Source organism: Phasianus colchicus, chromosome 2, assembly GCF_987193195.1.
Source record: "Phasianus colchicus chromosome 2, bPhaCol1.hap1.1, whole genome shotgun sequence".
NCBI lineage: Eukaryota > Metazoa > Chordata > Aves > Galliformes > Phasianidae > Phasianus > Phasianus colchicus.
In genome coordinates this window covers 95,617,041-95,642,969 of record NC_143437.1, presented here as the reverse complement: position 1 = coordinate 95,642,969, position 25,929 = coordinate 95,617,041, and the positions used below count along the sequence as shown (strand labels likewise).

General features: G+C 41.6%; 1 protein-coding gene across 1 annotated transcript; it reads left to right on the top strand.

Annotated features, from left to right (window-relative positions):
- LOC149919199 (uncharacterized) lies at positions 1-25,658 on the top strand. The gene is made up of 7 exons (XM_090136350.1): positions 1-1,455; positions 18,785-18,959; positions 19,199-19,269; positions 19,770-19,911; positions 21,689-21,785; positions 23,048-23,102; positions 24,532-25,658. The coding sequence occupies exons 4-7, from the start codon at positions 19,819-19,821 to the stop codon at positions 24,602-24,604; spliced, it is 318 nt and encodes a 105-aa protein (XP_089992476.1). The 5' UTR covers positions 1-1,455; positions 18,785-18,959; positions 19,199-19,269; positions 19,770-19,818; the 3' UTR covers positions 24,605-25,658.
- The last annotated feature ends 271 nt before the right edge of the window (positions 25,659-25,929 follow it).

Genomic DNA, 25,929 nt, shown 5'->3' with positions numbered 1-25,929 from the left:
TTTTTTTCCTTCAGAGGGTGGAGAGTGGAGCAGGAACCAGGCGTGAGCCGGCTCCTGCTAAAACTTTGCCATCGCGCTGCTTTTTGGTTCGTCGGGCTGCAGTTTCCATAGAAGCAACTTATCCCCGCGATCATCTTGTTGGGTGCACTTTGCAAGCTCATTTCCCGTCTGAGTTTGCTCCGCTGCTCTCAGATGCTGCAGCTGACACATTTCCTCCCCGTGCACTTTGCACCCACCTCATCCTTGCCCAGATGCTCAGGGCTGATTGTGCCTAAAAGGGGGTTTCATTGCGCTCTGCAGCTGCCTCGGGGGAAGGGAGTATTATTTTTTTGAATTCTGCTTTTCCCCTTCTCCAGCTCCACGCAGCCAGCAGGCCTTCCTCACTGCCCTGTCCCGGCCCTGGCGCAAGGAAGCGGCCCCCAGCCCCTGCCACGTGCCCGTCTTGTCTGAGTGCTGCCAGAGACCTGGGGCCTTGTCCGTGTGGGCAGCCCTGGGAAGCAGCAGTGGAGACTCTCCCTGCTCCCAGTGTGCTCCTGGATGCTCTGCTGGAGAGCAGAGCCCCTGGGGTCTCACTGGCAGCATCCTGCTCTCCATCACCACTGCCCGGCACTTCAGGGCACCTCGTTTGGCCAGATGGTGCTCATTTCTTCCATTCTGAACCTCCTGCTATGTCCCAAGGACGGCTGTCCCCTTCATCTTTGCTTCTGAAATGCTCCTTCATCCATGGGTATGTTCCCCCACCCCCAGAGCCTCCTTTTGTGGATCCTGCATCCCTAACTCTCAGTAGTACCCCTGCTTCCCCAAATCCCGCTTTGCTACAGCAGGGCTGGGCAACCCCCAGAACGAGGTCACACCTTTGCTACATCCCTTTTCCAAGCACCATTCTCTTCTGTGCCTTTTTTAAAAGAAGGCAAGACCTCTTTTCCTTCCCCCTGCTATTCTTTTGAATAACATTGCTTTTGTATGGCAGTGTTTGCCTTCATCCCCACTTCTGCACATTCCTCATCTGTTGCTGTTGTATTCCCAAGCTTGGAGGCTTGCAAGGTATTGTTGTGAAACATGCGTGTTTGGCCATTTCTTCCTTGACAGCTGTATTTTGGGCCACCAACACTGGGTTATCGGATGGACGGATCTCTGTTCTGACTGAGCTTTGACGTGCTCATTCCTTTATGGTCACACTCCCAGCTCTGCAGGAATGCCTTTTTACTCAAACTGTATTTTCTAGCACCACCCTGTGAAGAGGAACAGTGTTGTTTTGCGGTCATGAAGTCCAAGTTCAGACACTTCAGTTCTGATGTTTCTTCTGTCATGTAGGGTTTCTCATCTCTATAGCAGGACCAGTGCCCCCAAGACATTTCTGTGGAAACTGCCACCTGCAAAGGGCTATTGCAGAGCTGATGCTACTGGAAGAATGTTGCCATGAAATCCATCTGAAAGCAACACCTCTCTGGCATAGTAAGTGTTACTGGTGGAAGGTGTGTTAAATCTGACTATTAACTCTTGCCTATTTACCCCAAAGCAACTTTTTTTTTTTTTTTTTTAATCTCCAACTATGGGATAATTCCCACTAACTTAATGTCTGTGCTTTAGTTAAGTGTCTCTAGGAATGCTTGTAGCAAACCAGTTGGGTGGCTCAGTAAGTTCTGTGATTGTGCTAAAAGTGAGGATCAAACAATTCCCTTCTTTTGTAGAAGATGGTCTCCATCTGCCCTGCCTTGCCTAGTGATACTTTTAAATTAGTATTTAAATTAGTAAATGTTGCAAATTTTACACCCCTCCACAATTCTCTGCAAGATCCCCTTAGGATGGAACAGAGAGGGGAGCTGGTCCTGAAGTTACTGACAGCACCTCACCTGCACTGAGGAACAAACCAAACATTAAAGATGGGCTTGTGCTTTTGTTAGTTACCTGCCATGCTGCTTCAGCTCCCTCAGCCTCTCGGTTTGGCCTGACTTTGGTTTTTAGGTACAGACCTGTGTGAATAAGGTCACAAAATGCTTAGTGCCGTTTCACTGGATAAAGGAAGGATTGGAAGCTGCATTGGTGGGTGAAGATTTTAATACCTGTTCCAGGTCGGGTACCCACCCCCAACTGCCTTACAGTTTAAATCTTAGGATAATTATGAGGATAGATACTTTGGTGTAGAACACTCTGTGCATTTGTTGATACTCAGTAGTAATAATGTTTCATGAACATAGGAGAAGAGTGAAGTCTGCGCTGCAACTGTTGGTGAACCCATTATCCTGCCTTCCTTCACAGCACTTCACCTACGGGATGAAAAGCCCTGTAATGTTAAGTAAGCAGCACTGATTCAGTGGTTTACTGAAGCTACTGTTGTTGGTTCAGTAATGTTGTTAGGACAGGATCCACAGTGCTTTTTAGCTAATGCACAGAGCAAAATATTTTACATTCTGGGAAGGCTCATTCCGCTCAGGTTTGGATACTGGAAATGCAACTCAACAAAATGTGTGCAGCGAGTCCCAGATGCACCCTCTGAAATCCCACTGAACCACGTGAGTTCTGAAGTTTCTTAGGCTGTAAAAACTTTGCTTCTCTACGGACCCAGAATCAGTGTTATCTAGGTTAAGCTGACTTTCTTAGCCACTGTCTGCTGCATTAACCCATCTGGGAATCACAAAATAGGTACGTGTCTAACTCTCTTGAGAATCCTGGTCCAGGAGGTGTGCTCAGATCATGCTTAAATGCACATTGACAGCGTGGAGCTTAGCACAAAGCACAGCAGCTGTAGCTGCTGGAAAGTTTAAGGGGGAGAGAAGGAAAAGAACTGCTTCGCTTTTATAAATTGTTTTTCTCGTGAGAGCACTTGCCCTGGAAGTGAGAGATTCAATACTCTCCTCATTAGAGAGGTGTTACGAACTCCCTCGCGCTTGCAAAGCACCCCCAACGACCAAAGATAAGGCTGAGGTGGAGGATACCCACCCATCCTGTTGAAGCTTGCCGCTGTAAAGAAAAGGATGCAAATTTCAAAGGGCCAGAGGGATTATAAACAAGAGGGAGCCTGTCACTGTAGCTCTGGGGCAAAGGCATCTCCTGGATGGCAAGAAGCTTGAATGCCAGGCCTGGCCTGGCAGACTCACCCGTTCTTGAGGGTGAGGTTCATCTCACCTTATCTTATTTACTTAGAAGTTTTCTGTCTTGTCTCTCCTCAGTCAGTGAGAACAAGAGACACCTGCAGAGAATGATTCATTCTGTGTGCCTGTTCAATGCTGCTCTGGATGGAACAAGTCTCCTTGCTGGGTGTTGTCTCTCTCCATCAATTCTCAACAGAAGCTAGACAACCAGTTCTGACCAGAAGCCCAACTTATGGGTGCCACGTGAGATGAATTCTACTGTAGATGACTAATTTTTCTCATTCATTATACCTGCTTTTGGCCTATAGAAGTTGGGCTTGTAACAAAGTTAGTCATTTTAGTTCTGTCTTTGTACAATGGTGCTTCCCTCCCCCAGGAGTCTGGAGACTGATAGCTGAGGACAATTGTCCTTGGATGATGTTTATCTTTGTCTGAGCCTTGTAAACTCCTCATGGGCACGTGTGCTCCTCCTTTGCACTGGCTGGGCTATCTGAAAACTGAATGTGGAACTATTAAATGGCATTGTGCAAACTTATTTCGTGGATAGTCTGAGAGACTGGAGAGACTGTGCCATTTTAGTTTGAGAGCTGCCAGTTTCATAAAAATACGCATTAAAATATAGGAAGATAGAGTCTTCAACTAGGACTTTCAAAAAAATGAAAGACTACTTATTTAAATCAATGGAGATTAGGTACTTTGGAAAGAATCACTAAGGTTACGTTGCATTTTAGGCACTTTCATCCAGAAAAATCTGTCTCTGACTTCTAAAACTGAAGGTTGGGTGCCCTGAAAAAAGCTACCTTTAATCCTACCCCTGAAGAGGCAAGTATGTAATTTTCAGTTTCGAAAAACTATAGTTTTTCATTTTTCATTAAGTGCACTGATGCTGAGGTCTATAACAGGATAACTCCCCAGTATGTACCTCATTGTTTCATCAGAGATCAGCAAAAGGTCACCCAACTTTTTTTATCAGATTTCAATTGCATGCTTTATTGTGCTACTCTTAAGTTTGGTGCAGATACAGCCTTTGCAAAAGGATGAGTGCAAAAAAAGGCAAGCTGTGTGTTTTTATGATTTAATATTTGTCAGAGGCCACCTAAAGGTTATGTCCAGCCATTTTCAAAGTTTGGATTGCAGAGGCAATGGTGTCCAGTTTGGCAAAAATGAAAGTCACATGTTCTGATGGGTGTTTAGCTGCAAATATAGCTGGAGATGATTCCACCACATTGTTCATGTCAGTCACTGTGTAGTCCTGAGTGCCTTCAAGAAGTACGAGACACAAGCTTGAGCAACTTTTTTCTTTTCTTATCAAAATACTGAAATTATATGTGTATGCAAGATGTTTAAATTTGGCAACAGAAAAATAATTGGGAATTGGCTCAAAATTAAATTACTTAAGGCCTCAAGCTATTGTTTCTAGCAGAGACAAGAGGTCTGACAACATTAAAAGGATATGCAAACTTTTGAGAGTATTTTGGGCCAGAACAGAACAGCTGATTTATGCCTCGCTGAGGATCTCAGTTATTCATGTTTGGATCTGGATCAGAATTTGGATTTTTTTTTAATTTCTTAATTTCCTGCTGTATCACTGTGCTTTCTTTTCAGTCCAGTAGCATAACTTCTGTGCTTTTGTGCTTTTTGTTCTCTTTCACAGCCCTACAGGTCTATTGATTCTGGAGGTGAGAGTGATCTCACTTGACATAAAGCATACATCTGGTAGATACCTATAACAAATCCTTTTTCTCAAGACTCTTTTTACTGACCACTGATAAAATCATTGCTTTTGCAGTGACTTTCACTCTAATCACAGAATCATAGAATCACAGAATCACCGTAGTTGGAAAAGACCTCCAAGATCATCCAGTCCCACATCCACCTACCACTAATATTTCCCACTAAACCATGTTCCCCAGTACATCTAGACATTTCTTGAACGCCTCCAGGGATGGTGACCCAAACACCTCCCTGGGCAGCCAGGTCCAGTGCCTGACCACTCTTTTGGAGAAGAAATTTTTCCTAATGTCCAACCTGAATCTCCCATGGCGCAACTTGAGGCCGTCCCCTCTCATCCTATTGCTAGTTATGCAGGAGAAGAGGCCAACCCTCACTTTGCCACAGCCTCCTGTCAGAGAGTTGTAGAGAACTGTAAGCTCTCCCCTGAGCCTCCTCTCCTCCAGACTACACAATCCCAGTCCCTTTACCCACTCCTCATAAGCCTCTCCAGACCCCTCACGGCTTTTTTGCCCTTCTTTGGACACGCTCCAGGGCCTTGCTGTAGTGAGGGGCCCAAAGCTGAACACAGTACTTGAGGCGTGGCCTCAGCAGAGCTGAGGATGGGAGGATGATTACTTCTCTGCTCCTGCTGGCAACACCATTTCTTGCATAAGCTAGGATGCCATTGGCTACCTGGGCACACTGCTGGCTCATGTTCAGCTGAGTGTCGACAACACTCCCAGGTCCATTTTTTCTGTTCAGTCTGTTGTACCTTTGTCCCAAGCCTGCAGCACTGCCTGGGGTTGTTGTGGCCAAAATGCAGGACCCAACACTTGATCTTGTTGAACTTCATCCACTGACCTCAGCCTGTCCAGATCCCTCTGTAGGGCCTTCCTCCCCTCAGGCAGATCAACGCTTCCTCCCAGCTTGGTGTCATCTGCAGACTTTCTGAAGATGCACTCAATCCCCTCATCCAGGACATCAAGGAAGATACTGAACAGGACGGGCCCCAGCACCAACCCCTGGGGAGCACCACTCATGATCGGTTGCCAGCTGGATTTAATTCCATTCACCACCACTCTGTGGGCCCAGCCCTCTAGAATGTTCTTTACCCAGCAAAGAGTGTACCCGACTAAGGCATGGGCTGCCAGCTTCTTCAGGAGAATACTGTGGGAGACAGTATAAAAGACTTTGCTGAAGCCTAGGTAAAAGACTATGTTGACATAATGTAGCTAATCACAGAATCACCAAGTTTGGAAAAGGCCTCCAAGATCATCTATTCCAACTATTCGTCTACCACCAGTATTTCCTGGCTAAACCATACAGATGGACTATGCCAGGGGTGGTTCTCAGACTTTCTAGGCAACTGAAAATTCTGTTTTTCTTTATGTTTTTCTGTGGGAATTGGCACATTTTAGTTAAAATACTTGAAACAGAGAGAAAATGAACAGTGATTAATGCACTTTCATCAAGAGCATGTTCTTGTTATGTTCTTGTGGAATAGTGGAGATTTACAGAACGCAGTGTGTAACCTCTAGGCTAGATGCTCATTGTTATGAGCTTTATGCATTTCTGAGCCATAGTTCAGCCTGTTGTTGGATGTGGTAATCTTTTATTATGGAACTGCTTGTTCATTTGCTGAACAGATGTGACTTGTGTAGTTGAGAGAGACTGTCTTCAGTGGAAGCCTTGCCTCAGTTATTGTAAGAAGCATATGCAAAGAATAGTAAAAGGCAAGGTACACCCATAAAACTGCTGAATTCTGCTGTGGAGGAGAATCCATGTATCTGCCACAATGATTTTTTCGTGAGATGACAGTGATGGACAGTGAAGTCACTTCAAGAAGAATTTGGTCAGGAGTCTTTTAGCACATGGGAAGTCGGTGGGAATTGTTCTTAAATATCTTAAGTGTAATGAAAATGCCAAGCATTATGAAGCTGATTATTATGGGGGGTTGGAGATTCATGATCCTTGAGGTCCCTTCCAACCCTGGCAATTCTGTGATTCTGTGATTCTGTGAAGCAACAGGTCCAAGCTATCACAAGCTTGGCAGCCAGAACTGGAGTTATTAACCAGTATGTTTTCTCGTCAGCTGCTTCACAAATAACCATTGTCTTAAAGTTAACAGATTATCATTTTTTCCTTGAAAAGTGAATGGCCCTTTTGAGGGTAGGACAGAGTATATTCTAGTAAATGATTCACGGGTTGACAGATGCTTATTGTAATAAGTGACATCCCAATTTCCAGTAAGCTTTTCGGAGACTACAGATTGATTTTAGCTCCTGGTCTGCAACTAGGAGCTCACAGGTGGTGCAGAGCTGGTGAGGTGACCATCAGGAATCAAGTGAAGCCAGCAGAGAGTGAGAGAAGAAAGATAACACTGGCTTGGTTGGATGGGGCTGGAGGACCAGGGAAGGTACCAGTCACAGCTGAATGAGGACTTGGAGCCTGAACAAGGAGGTCTAAAGATTAAAGGGGAACAGGAGAGATAGAAAATTCAAGATTCATATCCCTAACCATTTCTTTCTTCTTCTTTTTTTTTTTTTAAATTTTCATTTGAAATTAAGAACTAAAATAAGGAACAGTACTCAGAAAGTGAATGCTTCTGAAGACATTTCTTGCATGTCTGTGCTCTTTTATAGGTAGAACAACGTATGGTGCTTTTCACCCGAGCTACATAAATCTCCTGACTTCTGGGACACAAGCTTGAGATTGATGCCATGAGATCTGTATTAACCATCACATATGTGGCAGTCTCTGGAAGAGACTCCAGAGCTGGTATTTTGGGGCATTCATATGAAATACTGGGAATTACCAGTTGTGGTGTGAACTAGGGAAAAACAGGATATGAATTGTTGGTCATCAGCAGACCTTTTAAACATCAGGTCACTTCTCTGAGAATTTCCTCAGAAAACGTTCAGAATATTCTTGCGTTTCTGAGACAGGGAAGGTTTAGGTTAGATATTAGGAGGAAGTTTTTCACACAAAGGTTGGTGACACATGGAACAGGTTGCCCAAGGAGGTTGTGGATGCCCCATCCCTGGAGGCATCCAAGACCAGGCTGGATGTGGCTCTGGGCTGCCTGGTCTGGTGGTTGGCGACCCTGCACATAGCAAGGGGGTTGAAAATAGATGATCATTGTGGTCCTTTTCAACCCAGACCATTCTATGATTCTTCTGAACCATGTCAGTAAGACCTCTGAAATACTAACAAGTGCTACAAGGTGAGAAAATCATTCTTCCTACCTGAATCCATTCAGTGCAATTTGGGGTACGGGATCTTTCTATTATAACTAGCATCACTTTGAAGTCATATCTGCTATAAAACTTCTGAATAGTTGCTGGTATTTGACTGTGTTTGCAGAAATTGTTTAGTACATTGTAGCTATGTTCTGCTTCAATTTTTTTTTTTTGGTCTATTTTTATGTGAGCTGCTGCTCTGTTTCTGATAGCGTTTGTATAGATTCTATCAAGGGAAACAAATGTCATGGGAAAGTTTTAGGTAATTTTTTTGCTGTCTATGTTTTTTTTTTTTTTTTTTTTTTTTTTCCTGTAATGCAGATGTTCCTATTTTAAACCTGGTAAAGGCATTTCCATTTGAGACGATGATACTCTGCTTTGTACACAGAACAGAGAGAAGAGAAACACACCTTTCAAATTGGCTCAGGGAGCAATGTGCAGTACACCAATTGCTCTCTTTTCCACTGTTGTGGAGAATCAAGCACGTGTGTATAAGCTGCAAATGTACATTCCTCTATAGGATAAGCAGGCTGCCCATGTGGTTGCACAGGGGTGGCTGTGGGAATGACATGAAACAGGCTGTAGACACTCCTTTGGTGGAGACTCAGTAATCTTGATGTTTTACACACATGGGGCCTGATGAAGAGACAGTAAAACCCAGGAAGACTTTCTCTGTCAGCCTCACAGATTTGAATTCAGCTTCAGGTGCATCTGTGGATGTATATGAAGTTTACAGCTGGGATTTGGCTGGGAGAACAGTTGCCTGTGAGAGTAGAGAGGGAATTTTTTTCACTGCTCTGGGGTGGTGAGTGAATTTTATCTAACACCTTCCACTTGCATGTAGCCAGCCTGCTCACGTTCATAGAATCATAGCATGTTCTATACTGATTCTGCCCCCAGACTGTAAAGAACAAGATAATAACTTTATTTTATGTATTAGAGAGCTAAGTTATTTTAAAAGTCTTAGTTTAGCAGTCAAAGATGAATTTATTTGCCAAAGAGGTTCAGAAGCAGCTTGGGAAACTCTGTCAGAGCCCAGCTTTAACCGCTTAACTCGTGGCTGTTGTACTTAATAGCTCTCAGGAATGCTTGTAGTGTGAGGGGGACTGGCACAAAATCTGGGATGTATGGGATTTTTCTCCAAACAACAGCAAATGCAGTCAATTCACAAATCGTATAGTTGAATAAGAAGAAAACCTGCATCTGCAGCCACTTGCATGTTGCATCCCTTATTGGCTTTGCTCCCGTACTTGGGATGAGAAAGAATCTTGCTCTTGTTTCACTCTTTATCTGTTTTGTCCAGCTCTATTAACTTAGCGCACAGCTGAACATTACCTTTGCTGCTTGCACTGCTGGCCTCTGCCACCCTTTTCCCACCTAGATATCATGCATCCTAACCTTCATGTATGGAACAAAATCTGGAAAATTCTCTCCATCTGCTCTTCTTCAAATCACTCTGTGAGATGCACTTCGACCCTGATGCCTGTGGGGTCTGCTGATAATGGCCAGAGTGCAAGTTAAATTGTTTTCTAGCCAGCCAATGTGAAAACATGTTCGTGTTATTCCTACTGTGGTTTTCGTATCAACCCCTTTCCTGCCAGGGAGGACAAAGCCATAATGCCTTTTTAGTAATGGCCAACTGTCTTTGGAAGCTGACACAGATAAGAGCAGCTCTCAGCCCACTAGTTGTTACCTTCCTTCTCCTTGAGTCACAACTCCTCCAGCTTGCTTTTAGCCACCATATTCATTTTGTTCTCCTTGACTTTTGCACATCTGTGAATGTAACTCTCTGGCCTCACCAAGGGACACTGTCAGCATCCACCCTTTCAGAATATGTTAACAGGTCTTGGCTCCAACCAGCAAAGGTCGTTTTTTGGGGAGTGGCTTTCTTGTATATACAGCCACTGATCTTAACCCTTTACAGAGTGACAAAAAGACTTCCTTCCCATTTGCTATTACTCACCTAAATGTGTTCGGAAAGGGCGGGCATATTAGCTAATCAGAGTTTCAGACAGGCAATTCCTCAAATTGTTTTAGGGTTTTTAATTAAAACTGTAGGCTTCAGCATCATGTGGCAGAGAGCCAGAAGCAGTCATCTGACAATAGCCTTCACCATCTACCAACAATAAGGGAATTCCTAAGTGTAAGCTCGAGAGGCTTCTGAAATGCTGTGAATGACTGAGATTGGTGTTTGCAAAGCACCCTGCAACATTTGGCCTTGCAGGTCTGCCGATTTTTACATTATATAAACAAAACCCTATAATCTCCACATAGCACAGAGATACTGACTTCTGTTTATACTGTCCAGATCACAGATGCTGAGCATGAACGCATGAGCAGTCCTTTTGTATGGTGTTTGACACTTTCTGTGGCTGTCTGCACTGTTTTTTAATATACAGAATCCCCGGTTCTCCACTGCCTTGCACCCTGTCTATTCATTCTCACCCCTGTGAAGTGAGGGTAAAACACTATCAAAACAAAATGGTACCACTTTGCATGTTTTCCACTCAGTTTGTACAGGTGTAAATGACTACAGAAAGAACAGGGCAGAGCAGAACCTGACCTGCAGTCTGTCTCTCCGTGCGTCAGGGGTCTTGAAGTGGGGTATGACAGAACAAACACAAGCTGTTACCTTGCCAGTTTTGCTTTTTTGTTTGCTTTTTGTTGTTGTAGTTGTTTTAAAATCAAGCAGCTTGCAGGGATGACAGATGCAAAAGTCGGGCAGCACTTAGTTCCTGTAGTCCTCACGTGATGTCTTCTCATAGAGTAATGGAAGTGTTACCCGTGGCAGAGGTAGGTGTGCGTGATTACTGGTATGGGAGCATGGTTGTCAATGTGAGTAAGCTCTGAGTAGTGTAACTGTTTGCAGAGAGAGAAAAATCCTCCTTGTTCTTTCTGCTGTTTGTTACATTATCTTAGCTTTTATAAATTATTGTAAAGGAGGCTGAACTCCTCAAGCTGGGTCCTGGAAAAGAGTGGCACTCAATTTTTAAATTTAATTATTATTCTTTTTGTCCTTAAAGCACCAGAAGGTTATACCCATCCTAAATCATTTTAAATCATCTTCTGATACTGCTTACTGCATCTCTGCAGGCACGCACTTGAGCTTTCTTCCAAAAGAAATGGTGGCTGCTTTCTACACTCTCTACACAAAACCCAGCTCTCTGGCACTTGCCCTACTTTCCTGAGCAACACACCAGACCATCCAAGCCCAACTCTTTGTTTTTACCCAGACACAGAATTTATTTATGGCACATAGATATCATTATCACTCCTTTGCTGGATGTTTTTCATAAATACAGATCCTGCCTATTCCTAGGCCCCAGTCTACCCTATTCTTTCTGTTTGTTTGTCTGATTTTCCAGAAATCCTGTCCGGTTACAACTGTCCAAATCCTTCAGCTCACACCATTACCTGCTGTAAATGCTGGTTTGGGGCTGACTGCCTGCTTGTAAAGGAGCAACATACTGCCTTAATGGTTCCAGCAGGTAGGAAGGAGATGAATCTTTGAGAAGGGCCTTGGCTCTGCAGTGCCTTGCGTCATCAGTTGGGTTAGCACTGCGCTGTGCCCTACTTCTGATAAAACATGAAGATGTTGTATAGTGCTGTTGTCTCTGGAAGGCAGGATAAGAAAGTCAGCAGACGTGGTGGCTGCAAAATGGAAAGTGATACAGATATAACATACTTTGTTATTAATGCAAGAAAAAATGATGTTGAATTGCACCATGAATATCCTTCCAAGAAAAGAACATATCAAAGCTTTATATAGATAAATGCTGGCAAGATCTGAATTGAACAAATATTACATAGTTCAGAGGCTGTCGTATTATGTAGGAAGAATGGGCAGAAGTTACAGTCCAGAACACTATTTTTTCTTATCTTCAATTGCAATCTCAACCTTACCATTGCATTAACATAGGCACCCTTTTTTAGAAATGATGTGTATTTTTTCATGACTCATCTGAGTGCTCTGTAACTATTTGTATGCAAATGTGACGTATCAAACATTCTCACAGTCGCACACTTTGCCCTCCCATTGGGCTGCATACACAGTTAGGAGTGGTGGTGTTCCTTCACCTTTCCTAAACAGTCTTGTGCCCGTTTCACGTTTCTGGTAATATCTGAAGAAATACTTACGTGTGTCATTTCAGAGCTGCTTTAAAGTGGTAGGACAAAAAAAAAAACTTTATATCAAAAAGCATTTTTACAATAATGCCACATTTTCACATCTAAATTTGAGAGGTCTCAAAAAGACTGCAAATTTTCTTCAACTTTGAGGGAAAAAAATAAATGCTGGCCTGAGAACAAGCATGTGGAAGTTCAGCTAACAGGTAATGTATCCATCAATGCGCACGTAGGCTTAAAATGAAATTGCCATCTTAATCAAAGCTAAAAAAACCCACAGCTGATAAGTAAATATATATTGGCTAGAATAAATATAAAATGCAATGCAAGATGTGGACAGTGCAGAATGCAGAAAGGCAGTAAAGTAAGTAAACATCAAATGGAGGATTAGCCTTAATTATGAAGTAGCAATTCTAGTGAGAAACAGAACTGGAAATCTCTTTTACTCAAACCCAGTTGAAGTATCTTTGTAGCTAGAAGGGAATCTGCCTGGTCTGTCACTACTGTACAGTTTGAGGCTTTTCAGCAGCAACTTGCTGCCCAAAATATGCAGTTCCAAGTCTGCCTTTGCTTCGGAATATTTCTGGCAGAGTTGTAGGCTTTACAACCCAACAAATTTTGTTTGCAGCTTTTGTCTTGTATTCCAAAATGCACCTTTTTACTCCCATTAAGCACCCATAAGATCTTCTGCAGGAATACCTCCTGCAATGCAGACACACAACATCTCTGTCAGTCAGTTTTATATTGTGCTGTCTCTCAAAGTTCAAATGACTCCAGTGGATTTTTCCAGAATTATTTGTTCAGCAGCAATGCTTTTGGAGTTCCTGTGGTGCTTTATGCAGATGTGATGACCCTGTATGTTTTTGTGCTTCTCAAAGTATTTAGGCTTTCCAGGTTTCTTTTAGGAAGGTTTTTCTAGGCCATTTCCTTCTAAGAACCCTTGAAAATGTAAAGCAACTGTCAAGGTTAATTGTACTTTGGAACTCACAAAAGCAATGGGGGCTCCTCTGCTGTCTCTCAGAGGTCTACTGTATCCCACAGAATTTATTTTAAAAGGGGCCCCCTAAAATCTTATGTTTGCAGCTTTACTGTAAGTAAGGGTAGGATTCACCTTACAGATTAAGACACCAGTGCATAGAGGCTTCTAAGTTTTAGATTTAGTTGCCAACATACAGGAGTCCAACACTATCGGAGGTGTTCCAGTCTTGCATCTGGCCTTCAGCTGCTGCTCCCTATTGGTCAAGAAGTCCACAGGTGGTGTGCCATTCTTATCAGCCCTGCATTAGGCGTTTTGGATACCTAATTACCTCTCAAATGACAGTCACTATAGTCATCAGACATATAATCAGTCCTCTCAGAGAGTCTCAGGGAGTGTCCAAGCAATGCCTTAACATACATGGCTGCCTCTGACTTATTTGAATGGCTTTGTAGCCTTTCACCACTAACTCACAAACTGACACCTGCAGATACACACTAACATTATTTCTCATATTCAAGTAGATAAATTGTACTCTAGATGTCATGTGTTTGTTATTTCTGGAATGGCCTATGCTACCAATACAGGAAAAAAAAACACTGAATTGAACTAGAGATCCATTATACTGGTCTGCAGACAGAAGATAGCACACCCAAATGCACATTCACACGTGTGCTGTGTGATACCCCAGTGGTTTTCAGACATTCTGCTGATTTGGAACATTTTCTCTGTTTTCTTCTTCAGAGCTTGCCATCACTTCTAAGGAGCCCAGGCACAGGTCTCTGCTGTGCTTGCAGTTAAGGTGGCTAAGTAGCTAAATGGGAATGAACTCAAGTATCCTTTTGTTGACACACCTCTGACTGTGAGCTGATCAGTCGTAGGGCATCTGAAATTTCTATGCTGATACAAAGTTAACCAAGTTGTAAAAGATGTATGTGAACAAACTGGAAAGAAGAGAAAGTAGAAGCTAGGTACCCTATCCAGCTACGAGCTCTCCTGAACACTGCAGGATCAGGTCTTATAAAGGAAGCTCTCCCTCTTCTATTAATGACAGCATCATTAGCAGTGCAGATATATAGATCTCTTAAATTAATAGTGCAACAGATTGTTCCTGCTGCACTTAAGAAGCAGTTCAATGTAACATCCACAAACTAAGATATTACCAAGCTTGTGAACTTCAAAGCAAACTTTCCTTCTTTTTAAAGAATTTTAAAAAACAGCTGAGCATATTTTCTCCTACCTCATCTTTAAAGAGGTACAAAAGAATGTATACAGCAGGCCTGAAGTTCCTGCCAGTCCTTCATCTTGGTTTTGTTGGCATATTGGCAGGGAATCTGGACACTGAAATTTACTCTTAATGAGGACCTTGTTTTACGGATGTGTTCTTGTTCTGTGTGGTAATGCTTATCTGAACTGCTTGTTCTCTTATGGAGGGCCAAAAAAGATACCTTGAAGATAAACACTGAAGTAACGAGTCAAAATGCTTATTTATTTATTTATTGTAGCTGGTCATTAAGTTGAATTTCTTTATTGATTTATGTAGTGGTTGATTTTAAGTTTACAATATATCTGCAATCTTCTGCAATCTTCATTTCAAGGACTGGTCAACTGAGAGGAAAAAAAGTGTGCTTTCCTTGGTTTGTGATGGATTAAACATGGAGGCAGCAAATATTAGGTAGGTGTTGGTCACTGCAAATGAAAGCTGCAGGTAGTAGTTTGAATGGAAACAGTGATCTAGTTGAAGTGTACCTGAACAGGAACTTAAGGTGGAAAGTAAGAATGTGAAGAAGTGGCAAGGACAGCAACTGTGCAGTGGAGCAAATGAAGAGAAGCTGAAAACACTTACCTAGAAATGAAAAAAACAAACACCCAAGTAACTAGCAACCAGCAATAGGCAGGAAGGATTAAAGCAAGTGAGAGAAAGCCCAGAAATGCATTATCCTTACTGCTGATTGCCAAGAATCATTAAGCGACTGTCGTTGAATGCTGGACTAAAAGCAAGGGAGATGAAAAGTCAGAGCCTCTTTGATGAGAGAGAGAAGCAATGTGTCTGCCTCTTGAAAGTCACAGGCAGGGTTTCTACTGGTTTTATCAGAGCAGAATTGGACCCTCTGTGAGCTAAGCTGATGAAAAATAAATGCTTTTACTTTGCAGTCCTACATTTATACGCAATTCATATGTTGTTTTACATTCTATAAACAGAGTGTTTATAGTTAGGAAAATTTTCAGGACTGAGAACCCTGCAGTATCTTTCCTTTTTCACTGGTAGTGGAGAATGGCAGCTCCTCAGCGCTGTGTGCTTCTGTGCCTCAAACCTCCAGACACTGGTAGCTGAGAAATGTTGCAGCCTGTGTGCCTGGTAGCTTGTGTGCTTTTCTGAGGGGCTAATAGAGCTGTCATTCATGTTGGAGATTTTTCTCCCAGCTCATTAGTAAAACTGGAATTAACTGAGTAACTTGCTGACCAAATAGCTGAGTAGATGTGGGAGGCAGGCTGACAGTAGACTCAGTTTCAGCCAATCTGTGATTCCCTGAGCAAGGTGTCCGATTCCTTTATAAACTTCTGTGGGTCTGATTCCAACCAGAAGTATCTTTCCATTTGTTTTCATTCAATACAAATCTGGTAACTGTGGTTGACTGAAGAGCAAGGTGTCTCTAACTTTTTGGGGAGAGGAGAAGGGGAATCTTTTCCCGTGTTGTGTAGTGTCACTGAATCAAACAGCCCATACTCAGAGTAATTGCAGTGAAAGCACTGTTAGGTACGGGAATGCCAGGGGAGCTGTAGTCCTGGTTTCTGCCGGCAAGTGTGAGTCTGGTTGGCTGAAGAGCCAATGTCACCTTTAGTTCCTCCTCACGCTCTGGATTAGAGCAGCTGCATGCAAGAACTGCTGAGCTGCTCTGACCGAGGAATGAACACCATGCAGATGCGGTGCCAGCGTCCCATTCCGAACAAGCAGTCTTTTCCCTTCATCAGCATTGCCATGTGCAAACAACATCTTAGAGGGTTTATAGCTTTGTGGCAGACGGGGATGCTCCACTGCAATCTCAAGATAATAGGTGTAGTAACTTTGTGAATACTTTGTATGAGCTGTTCGCAGAGGACAATGTTTGTATACCGAGTTAAAAGACTTTCTAGCATGATTGCATTGTTCCTAATAGTAGCCTATAGGAACAAGCAAGGGGGGAGATGCGTAACACCTAGATAATAGATAAACAATCTCTTTGCAAATATTGGAGAAGCAATTGAAACACAATGCCATATATCTATGCCCCAGGCTGTATTTAAATAGCCTGAACTGGGAATAAAGAGGTCTAAAGTGCCTTGAATAGTTAAAAAGCTCTTTCGAAGAAAGGATGCAATCAGTTGCCAGTAGGTGTTCCAAACACAAGAGAATACCCAGTTTCCTTTGCATCTGTTTCTTTTGCGTCTGTCCTCTCTCAGCAAGAGCATCTTCTCCACAGCCACTGGCAACTTCTCTGCCCTCCCACCCCCGTGCTGCTCTCCCAGTCAGCAGCCCAGCTCTGTGCTGGGTGTTTGAACTGCTTGGAAATCCTCCTGCCTGCACAACAACAGCCATAATGTCCTGCAGAGGTGGCGTGTGTGATTTCTTGGGAACAGTAGTTGCATTTCCTCTTCATAACTCTGTGGTACCAATGGGCATGTGGAAAACCTTGGTAGAAACCATCCCTGTGGTGTGTGAGGCTGCCACAGCAGGGCTTACTGACAGGGACTTGAAACTTGCCTCCTCTTTACTCTCAGTTCCACATTTTTGCTGCAACAGTTGTGTCGAGGCCCAGAATCACTTCACAGGATGAGGTCTCTTGCAGTGTTTTGTCTGAATTCAGAGGGACCAGAGAGGCCCCTAGGTAGGATGGTATTTGTCTTTGCTCAATATGTCTTGCTCGAACAGTTAGCATTGTGCTAAGTGGTAGAAACTTTAGTTAGCTTGAAAGCTAAAGCATAGACAAATGGAGTGGGCTGATTCTAACTGACTCAGCAGCTGTTTTTCATGGATAGGTAAAACAAAGTCTTTGTGGGCAGGGTATTCTTTTGCATAATCTGCTATAGAAGTTCCAGATGTTTTTTCTTTGCAGTGTTTCTTCGCAGATGTTATTTTTTCTTTCATTTCTTCCTATTTCTACACAAAGAAAGATTTTTCCCAAATTATTCTGAGCATTTTAAAGCTGTTGTACATACTCACCAAATACTTCTTTTTTTTTTTTTTTTTTTTTTTTCATCATGAGACTGTTGTCAAGCATCCCAGAACCTGTTTGGATCCATCCAGAGTCATGTTTCTGAATAACTCTAATAGTGGAGATGTGACTTTGCCTTACCGCTGGCTATATAGTATGGAAGGAATAGCCTCAGACTTAGATCTTTGTATCCTTAAACATGTAAGGGCTAAAGATGTCAGGATTAAAACCATGCCTGTTTGGCTGTTCCCACTAATAATGGATACTTCTTCATTTATTCACTTTTGAGAAGCATTTGTATTCTACAAGTATTTTTTGTTGCTCCTTTTACAAATAAATAGGAAATACATCTGGAGAATCATGATAGTGCAGCTTTCCACACCAAGCACAGTAAAGAATACTTTTCCCTAGGAACTAAACCAGCACAGATATGGTCACCTGCTTGTACTGCAGCATTTAGTTAGAGATATGAGTGTATGTGAACGGTATGTGGTCCCAAGGCATTATCTCAGATTTGGGCCATCTCCATAAGACATCCATAAATTGATTCTCTTTAGTAAAGCATGTCTTCTATTACTGGAGACACTATTAAATATTTGTTTTGGATAAAGGTAAGAAATGTCACAGTTTCTGTTCTGAAGGCCTGCTTCTGGACTTAAGTTGGATGTCAGGGGGAAGTTCTTTACAGAGAGTGGTGAGGTGCTGGAACAGGCTGCCCAGAGAGGTTGTGGATGCCCCATCCCTGGAAGTATTCAGAGCCAGATTGGATGGGACCCTGGGCAGCCTGGTCTAGCATTAAATGAAGAGATCGGTGGCCCTGCATGTGGCAGGGGGTTTGGAGATTCATGATCCTTGAGGTCCCTTCCAACCTTGGCCATTCTGTGATTCTGTGACTTTTTTTCCATCACATTACCTCCTTTTTTTATGATGTTGCTGATGCAGTTTCCCTCCACAGCTATCTGTGGCACCAAGTTCTAGAATTTTGGTAATTTCTGTGTTGGGTATTTTTACCTGTTTTAAATCAGTCTATCTCATTCTAGTTTAATTGTGTTACCCTTAATTCTAGTGTTGTGAAATTTGTTGAAGAGGTCTGCTTTACTGATTTTACACCACCTTTGTGATTCTATAAACCCTGCTCATATTCCCTTTCTCAGCCACCTCCCCTCCAGATTGGAGCCCTAATTTTTTTTAGTCTTTCATTCCTTTCTAGAGCAACCACACAATCACTGTGTTTAATTTGCCTTTCTCAGTACATGCTATATCTCTGTTATATCTGTCCTAGGATGAAGGGAGCAGAGCTGTGAACAGTAGTCAAAATCTGACACATTTTTTCTTAGAAGAGTCTTTATTCACTTGCCCCATTAATGCCCATCACTCTGATCATGATGTGTCTGTCAGCCATACTGCTTCCCTCTAAGTTGACATGTTGGATTGCTGTTATTCTAGGGTGCTGGAGGGGAATCGTGTGTGCCATATCTTCCTGCTTTCCAATCCAAGATGCCAAAGTCTACTGGGGCAGAGTTGATAGCATAAAATGATACATGCAGACCAGAAGTGGAATACACATTGATCAGAAGTTGAATATGTGCCGACAAACCACCTCAAAAAAACCACAGTAACTGTAAGTAAATGACCAATCTCTTTAGTTGCTATGTGCCTAACCTTAGATATACGCATCTATAAAGTTACCTGCTTTTGTACTTCATGAGGTATTTATTAAAATACAATATTACTGTGAGAAAGCTTCAGTTTTCCAATGAAGGCACCTCATATTGTCATATCACAACAGTACCTACATATTCATTGCAGATAGCATATTAGAAAAACAAACCTACTCATACTCATTCTTTAACTTCACAGATACTGAACCATGGCCATTAAAGTTGAGATCTATACATCAATGGACTGAAGGAAATTGTTTCAACATAGTTGTAAGTTGTAACAGTCTCCCTTTAACAATTATTTATATTGATGGACTTACCATTTTGTTGTTAAACATTTTGTCATCCTGGAATATTCCTAAAAACATATTCGAATAAAGAAACTGAAAAATTGAAGTTCACCTTGTATGTACTACTCTGGACAGCTCTATCTGGAGAAAAATAAATACAGCAGATATAAATTAAAGGCAAGGGAGCAAAATGATCTGAGCTGGAAAGAGAAGAGTGCAAGTTTATTTTATTTCCTTGGTTGTGTAGGAGTCTTGTTAACCAGTATGTAATGCATAGTCATGTAATAAAACATGCTAGACATTAAAAGGCAAAAACCCAGTTCACAGATGTTGTAACGTTATGAGATAATTTTAGGGAGTGAATGGGGTGAAAAGGCTGGATTTGTTAGAGAGGAAAATACCTATGGAGGCCTTTTCTGTGAGCAATACCATGACTTCATTACCATGTCAATTCTGGGAAAAGGCTCTGATTTAACACAGCAGTTGGCTGGATCCATATGGAGCTGATGAACCTCTGAATGAATAGTGAATGGAAAAACTGCTGGAATCTGCCTTCAGCTTTGTTCCCAGGATGACCAATGTAAAAGGCCTAAGAGCAATACTGCACAGATGGTGTAAAGAGGTAAGAAATCTGCAGGGTTTAGTTTACTTTTTCTTATCCTACATTATTTGGGTTTTTATTTTATTTTTTAGCCGTATTTCAGTTTCTCCTGCTCTATTTGTTTAAATGTCTTTACTTACAAAACATGTAAAAAAATCCAAAACAGAACAGCTTTTGGGAAATGAAATCTATAAGTATATGTAGCACTGAACATTTCCATAAAAATACAATCTAAAACATTGAATTTTGTATGGTATAGAAGTAATTGAAAGCATAATTACAAAATAGTGAAAAAGGCTAGTTAAAATTTAACAAAGAACTTTGGAATTACTTCTTCAATTCACCCTATGTTGTGGGAATATGCAGATGTTCACATTTACACAGTCATGTATGTCCACTAGGGTTACATGCTTTTATAGTCTGAAGCATCCTCACAAGTGCCAATACAGTAAATCAAAAGACTCTCTGGCATTATCTAGTTTCCTTTCTGGCTTTAAAAGTTAGAACAGATGTCACAAGAGAGGACAAAATGGATTTTACCCACCGAGAGGAGCTTTTCTTGCCATCATTAATAGGAGGCTCCTTGAAATGCTAATGTACACAGTTTGTGTTGCCGGGTTTGCATAGAGATGGTGGGAAACAGCTCTGATCCCAACAAAACCTTTTGTTATTAATCAAGAAAATCTGCTCTTCTGAAACAGCAAAGCACTGAAATGGTGTGGCTACTTGCAATGCAGAGATCTCTATAGCAATCTCCAATGAACAAAAATGTAATAAAAACTGTTCTACGAGATACGGCACATGTAGCAATTTATTTTCAGTGATTTTGCATACAAACTTTCTACTTTCCTTTGTCATTTCAGCACGGATATTTACAGTTGAAAGAATATACTGTTTCTCTATTTCTTCTGAATCTCCACTCTTTCAAATGTGTCATTTCATAGTAAATCTAAAAAGCAAGTTTGGCTCAAAAAGAGCTTTGAAAAGCAAGCTTTTTCTTCTTGAGAAAAATGTATCACGGAGCATGAGTTTCTGTTTGATTTGCTGGTAATACCATGTAAGATATTTTTACTTCATTAGAATATAGGATTATGAGATCTTGTGAGCCCTTTATCACTACAAACATCCTCTGCAAGGGCTAGTATGCTCCAGCTTTTTTAAATAGGACTTGGTAATTTTTAGTAATCTTTACAAGAAGCGGTTCAGACCTTGGCATTGCATAGTGACATATGACCTCCTATTTTTAAGTAATACCTACGCAATTAAATCTGCTGTCAGCATTCATTGCCTTGTTTCGGATGCCTCAGCAGAAGCCTTCTTTCCCAAAAGTACTTGAAGTATGAATTGCAGCCAAAAATTCAGGGAAAGCCTGAATTAAAATGTAAATTCTTCGCCTAGCATTACTCATCACTGGAATCTCTGGCCCAGTGTCTGATCGGAGCTACATTAAATTCCCTATCAATTTATTGTGCACCAGTTCCACAGCACAGTGATGCGTCCTTTCACCGATTCATTGTGCTGAGACCTCAATATACAGGCATAGGAGAATGAACTGGGGATGAAGCATTAGCTCAGGGTTTAAGCCTCTTTTAATTTCCTTGCCTCTGTGGATATAGAGCATAGATTATTGTGGTTTAATTTCCATTGTGTTTTTAATGGTGGTATTAAACAGGTAGTAAAAATAAATAAAAATAACTTGTTATGGTTCGTGCAAGATGTTTGAGATGGCCATCGAATTGTTAGGGGATAATATGGCCTATGTCGTAAATTTTAAGAGGAAGCATTTATTTGTTCATAGATCTGTCTGGTAAAGACAACAGGAAAGAAAAGAGTGGAGAGTGTGAGAAAAACTGCTGAAAGATCAATGATTCCATCACCGAGGAGCTGTTTCACAGGTAAGAAATACTGTAACAGGCAAGCAGGGAAAAACAAAGCTGTAAGAAAACTCTGAAGTCGGAAGTGCCTTTGGCATTGTAAGAGGTGATAGGTGAAGCGACCAAGCCTATCTCCAGATACTTCCTGCAGAAGGATTATCCATTCTTTTAAGCTTCCATGTGTAGAATTTTTCCCAGACCCCTTTTTCCTTTCAACTTCACAGCTACGCTTTCGACTTCATGGCAGCTGCCCCTCACAGGGGTGCCGTGTGCCAGACCCCGCTGCCACCAGGCCTCCACCACCTTTGCTGCTAAGCAAAGCACCTCGCTTCCCCTGCAGGTGTGGCCAGATTAACTTGCATGAGGCTGTGCTGGAAATCCCAGCTGGCATGGAGGGGGTACTGTTCATCCAAAATAACATGCAACAGCAACAAAAAATCCTACAGAGCGTGCTTAGTAGGACTTGCTAGGGCTTTTGTCAGGGACTAATGACTTTGACCTCACACTCCGATCCCTCAGCACAGAGGTAAGGATGAAGACTATTCTAGGGAAAAATCTTGATTAGGAGGGCTGAACCTTTCTCTGTCAAATAGATATCCTATAAAACCCTTGTCTTAAAAGCACTGACAAAGCAAAGTTGTGGAGCACAAAAGTATTTAAGGTGTGCTGTCTGTCTGAGGACTTCTGTCTACCTACCTGTAAAATTTCTGTGCTTTAACAAAAGGCATTTTGCTCAAAAAAAAAGTCATATATCTCAGAATGCCTCAAAATTTTGTAGAAGCAAAAATCTATACAGTTCAAACTGGCTGAAATCTATAGCTCAGCTTATCTTGCTATACTGTGAGATAAATGATATTTAGGTAGTTTGAAATGCATCCGTGAAGCAATTTTTGGGATAAATTCTCTTTTAAACCAATGTAAGTTGTCTGTGTGGATGCTAGACCAGAGGAGTTTCATCACGGATTAAATGTTAACTGACTACTTCCCTGTATAATCCTTGCCAAATTTTGTTCTCACTTCCTCGGGTTCTAAGTAACTTCTCTGCATTTGAAGTGATTATTCTAAATTTGCACCAGTTTAACAGACCAAAATTTAGCTTTAAGGAGCGTGTTTATAAAGTTTGGGGCTAAGATCTGAAAGAGGTGAGTCTAGATCAGGTATGAGCTCTTTTCATACACTGCATTGTAGGGAAATCTTGTCAAGGGATTTATGTACTTGAAAAATGGGTGTGAACTGATGTCAAATCAAAACTTCTCTCTTGTTCCTTTGATAACATTTTACAGCCAGGCTAAATAGGCAAGGTGCAAGAACGAAATATGAGAAGCATGGCTCCAAGCAGTAAGTGTTTATAAAGTCCAGTTCCTTTTTGTGGAGTTAAAATAATAATTTTTCAAGTCAGGCTGTATATGTAAATTATTTAGGAATAGATTTTCCATAGGGTTTCTAAAATGAAGTCAGTATTTATGATATGAGGGCCTTTGAACTTTAGAAAACCGTACACGGGCAAGCAGCAAAAAAGGTCAATCTTTTTGTGTATTTAAATCAGTCTCCAAATTACTTTGAGTCTTTCTGCTTTTTCTGTGCTTCGTTTTTTTTTTTCTTTAAACTTCCATAGTCAGGTAGCACCCTGCAAACTGCATTGAATCCAACACCTAAGATAGCCTTATAAACCCTGCGGACATTAAACTACTGGAAAACAGATTGGGTTGGTAAAAATAAGTGTGCATGTTCTCACAGAACCTGAGAAAATCACACCTTCGCTTTGTTAAAAAAAAATCTGTTTGTGCCACTCCAGTAATCACTTCATAACTGGTGGGAGAGCAGAACATATGTCTCAGAAGTTGTAGAATATAAAAGCTTCTACCTCGAATCCAATTTTCTTTAAAAAAAAAAAAAACACCACCACCACCAACAACAAAAATCAAAAACAGAAAGACCAGCCTTTTCAGAATGTCATTTGTAGAAGTGATGCCAAGGGCTTTCTGCTTAAAAATCACAAATGCAATGCAAATTGCTCAGGAAAGCAAAATGAAACAGGTGTTTGGTTTCTTTTAAAATTTGATTAACATTGTTATTATTATTATTATTATTATTATTATTAAATGAGGTGTAGGATCACACACTAAAATGCTTTGCTGAAGCAGGACCAGAGGATACAAAAGGTAGCCCAGTCCTGGCCTCCTCACTCCAGCTGTCTTTTTTTTACGAGATGCCTTAGCATCACTGCAGCAATGTGCTGACTAACCCCTGGTCTCAGAAAGGGGGAACTCTCTCAAACATGGATACAGAGACTCATTCCTGATGCAGGTTGCTTGTGGGAATTGTGAAGATTCTTCTTGGTTCAGTCCTAGCAAGGTATCGTGGTTAGACTGAATGCGCCTGCATCTGCAGCCTTTTGGAAGAAATGCAATTTAAAAACATTACTATGGAAATACAAACTACACTTTAGTGGAGCTGTTTTTACTCCGCTTCCTGAATGTAGAAGGCTGTAGCAGCTGTCACAATTCCCAAACTGTTATTCCTGAAATGTGTCAGTACCGTACCTAGCAGTAGGTAGTTATGCCGGCCTGCTTCCTGCTTGGCAAGTCAAGGCAGCGTCAGGAATCCAAGACCTGGTAGGGGTGATGCAACTTGCTTATGAGGGTATTCATTTCCATGATTCCTTTTCAATTTTGATATGGAAGTTTTGGAATTTGAATTCAGTTCCTTGTTATCAATTTGTTGATGTGAATTTGTCCTTAACTTCTGCCCTTTTCCTCTGTTTTAGGAAGAAGTGTTGTGTGCTCCAAATATCCAGTGTTTTCAATAGGAATTCGATTGCACCAGGGCAGCAAGAATAGGGTTAGAAAGAATATTGTGGCAATTTCTGTGAAACTTCTTTGTTAATCCTTTTGCAGTTTTATGAGTAAGCAAGAAGTTAAAGCAGAATCAACAGGTTTGTTGTATATGGCTTTTGTAGTCCTGCTATAGCTGGGGAATTATACATGCCTGCTGGTCCTGAAGCATTCCTTGGTTGTTTATGAGGGCTGAAATCACCTCCTTTCAAATTTACCTTTTGGACTCTGCACCACTGTGGTAAATATTAGGTAACACGATATTAGCAGAGCGGTCATTTCAGTAGGGAATGGATGGGACCTGAACATTGCTCCAGTCAAGAGGGAAGGAAAAAAGAAAAAGGCTTCTTTTCTGCCAGGAGCTGGGTGGTTGCATGGATCGCAGCTGGAATGCTCTAACGTGTGGCAGGGCTACTGTTTGAAATGAATACTGAAGTAATCAGACTAGTGCTCCAAGAATAAAGAGGAGATGATGGCAATTTAAAATGCAATAAACAGAACAAACGTATCCCACTTTTAACACTGTTGAAATTAGTGTGGTGACAGGTTGTGCCTGGGAGACTTTGGTCTGGCGGTGTCCAAATTAAATGTGAAAATACCAACTAACTGCTGACATTAGAAACAGGTCTTAGAAAGGTTATTTTGTCAGGATTCAGTTACTCTTTCATCTTCCTTACAAACCCCATCCATCTCCTCTAGTTTCCCATCTCGCTAATCAGCGAGGTCAGACAACTGGAGATCTGCAATGCCTGTGCTGAGCCTTGGGGCTGTTTGGCGATCTGTGGGTTCCCTGCACTGCTGCCTTTCCTTCCCAGCCGTGACCTCATCCTTCTGCTGCTTTTCATGTAGGTTAGCACAGGGCTGTATATCTCAGCTGAAAGACAACACCTCCAGCAATACCGTGTCCTTGGCACTGTGCGGCTTCAGCTCTGACTCAGATGGATAAACGCCTTTGGAGGAGTAACTTGCACTGTAAACCACACTATCTACTTTTAATCTTGGATTTTTTCCAGCTCCAGAATTCACATCTCTGTTACAGGCCAACAAACAGCCCTGGGATCCAAACATTACAACCATGCTCTAATAAATAAATCTCTTTCTATTGATACATACCTCTGATAATTTCTACTGCACAGTGAATACATCGATGGATGTATATTAAGTGGAAATGAAACAATGCACATTACTGTGTGTATTTGTTGTTTATAGCACTTATTTATTCAGCGAAATAAGATTTCACTGAGCAGTTAAGCCTAGTTTAGCTATGCTTAATTTTTATTAATAAAAATAGTACTTGAGGTGGTGTGATTTCTTAGCATCAACCCAAAATA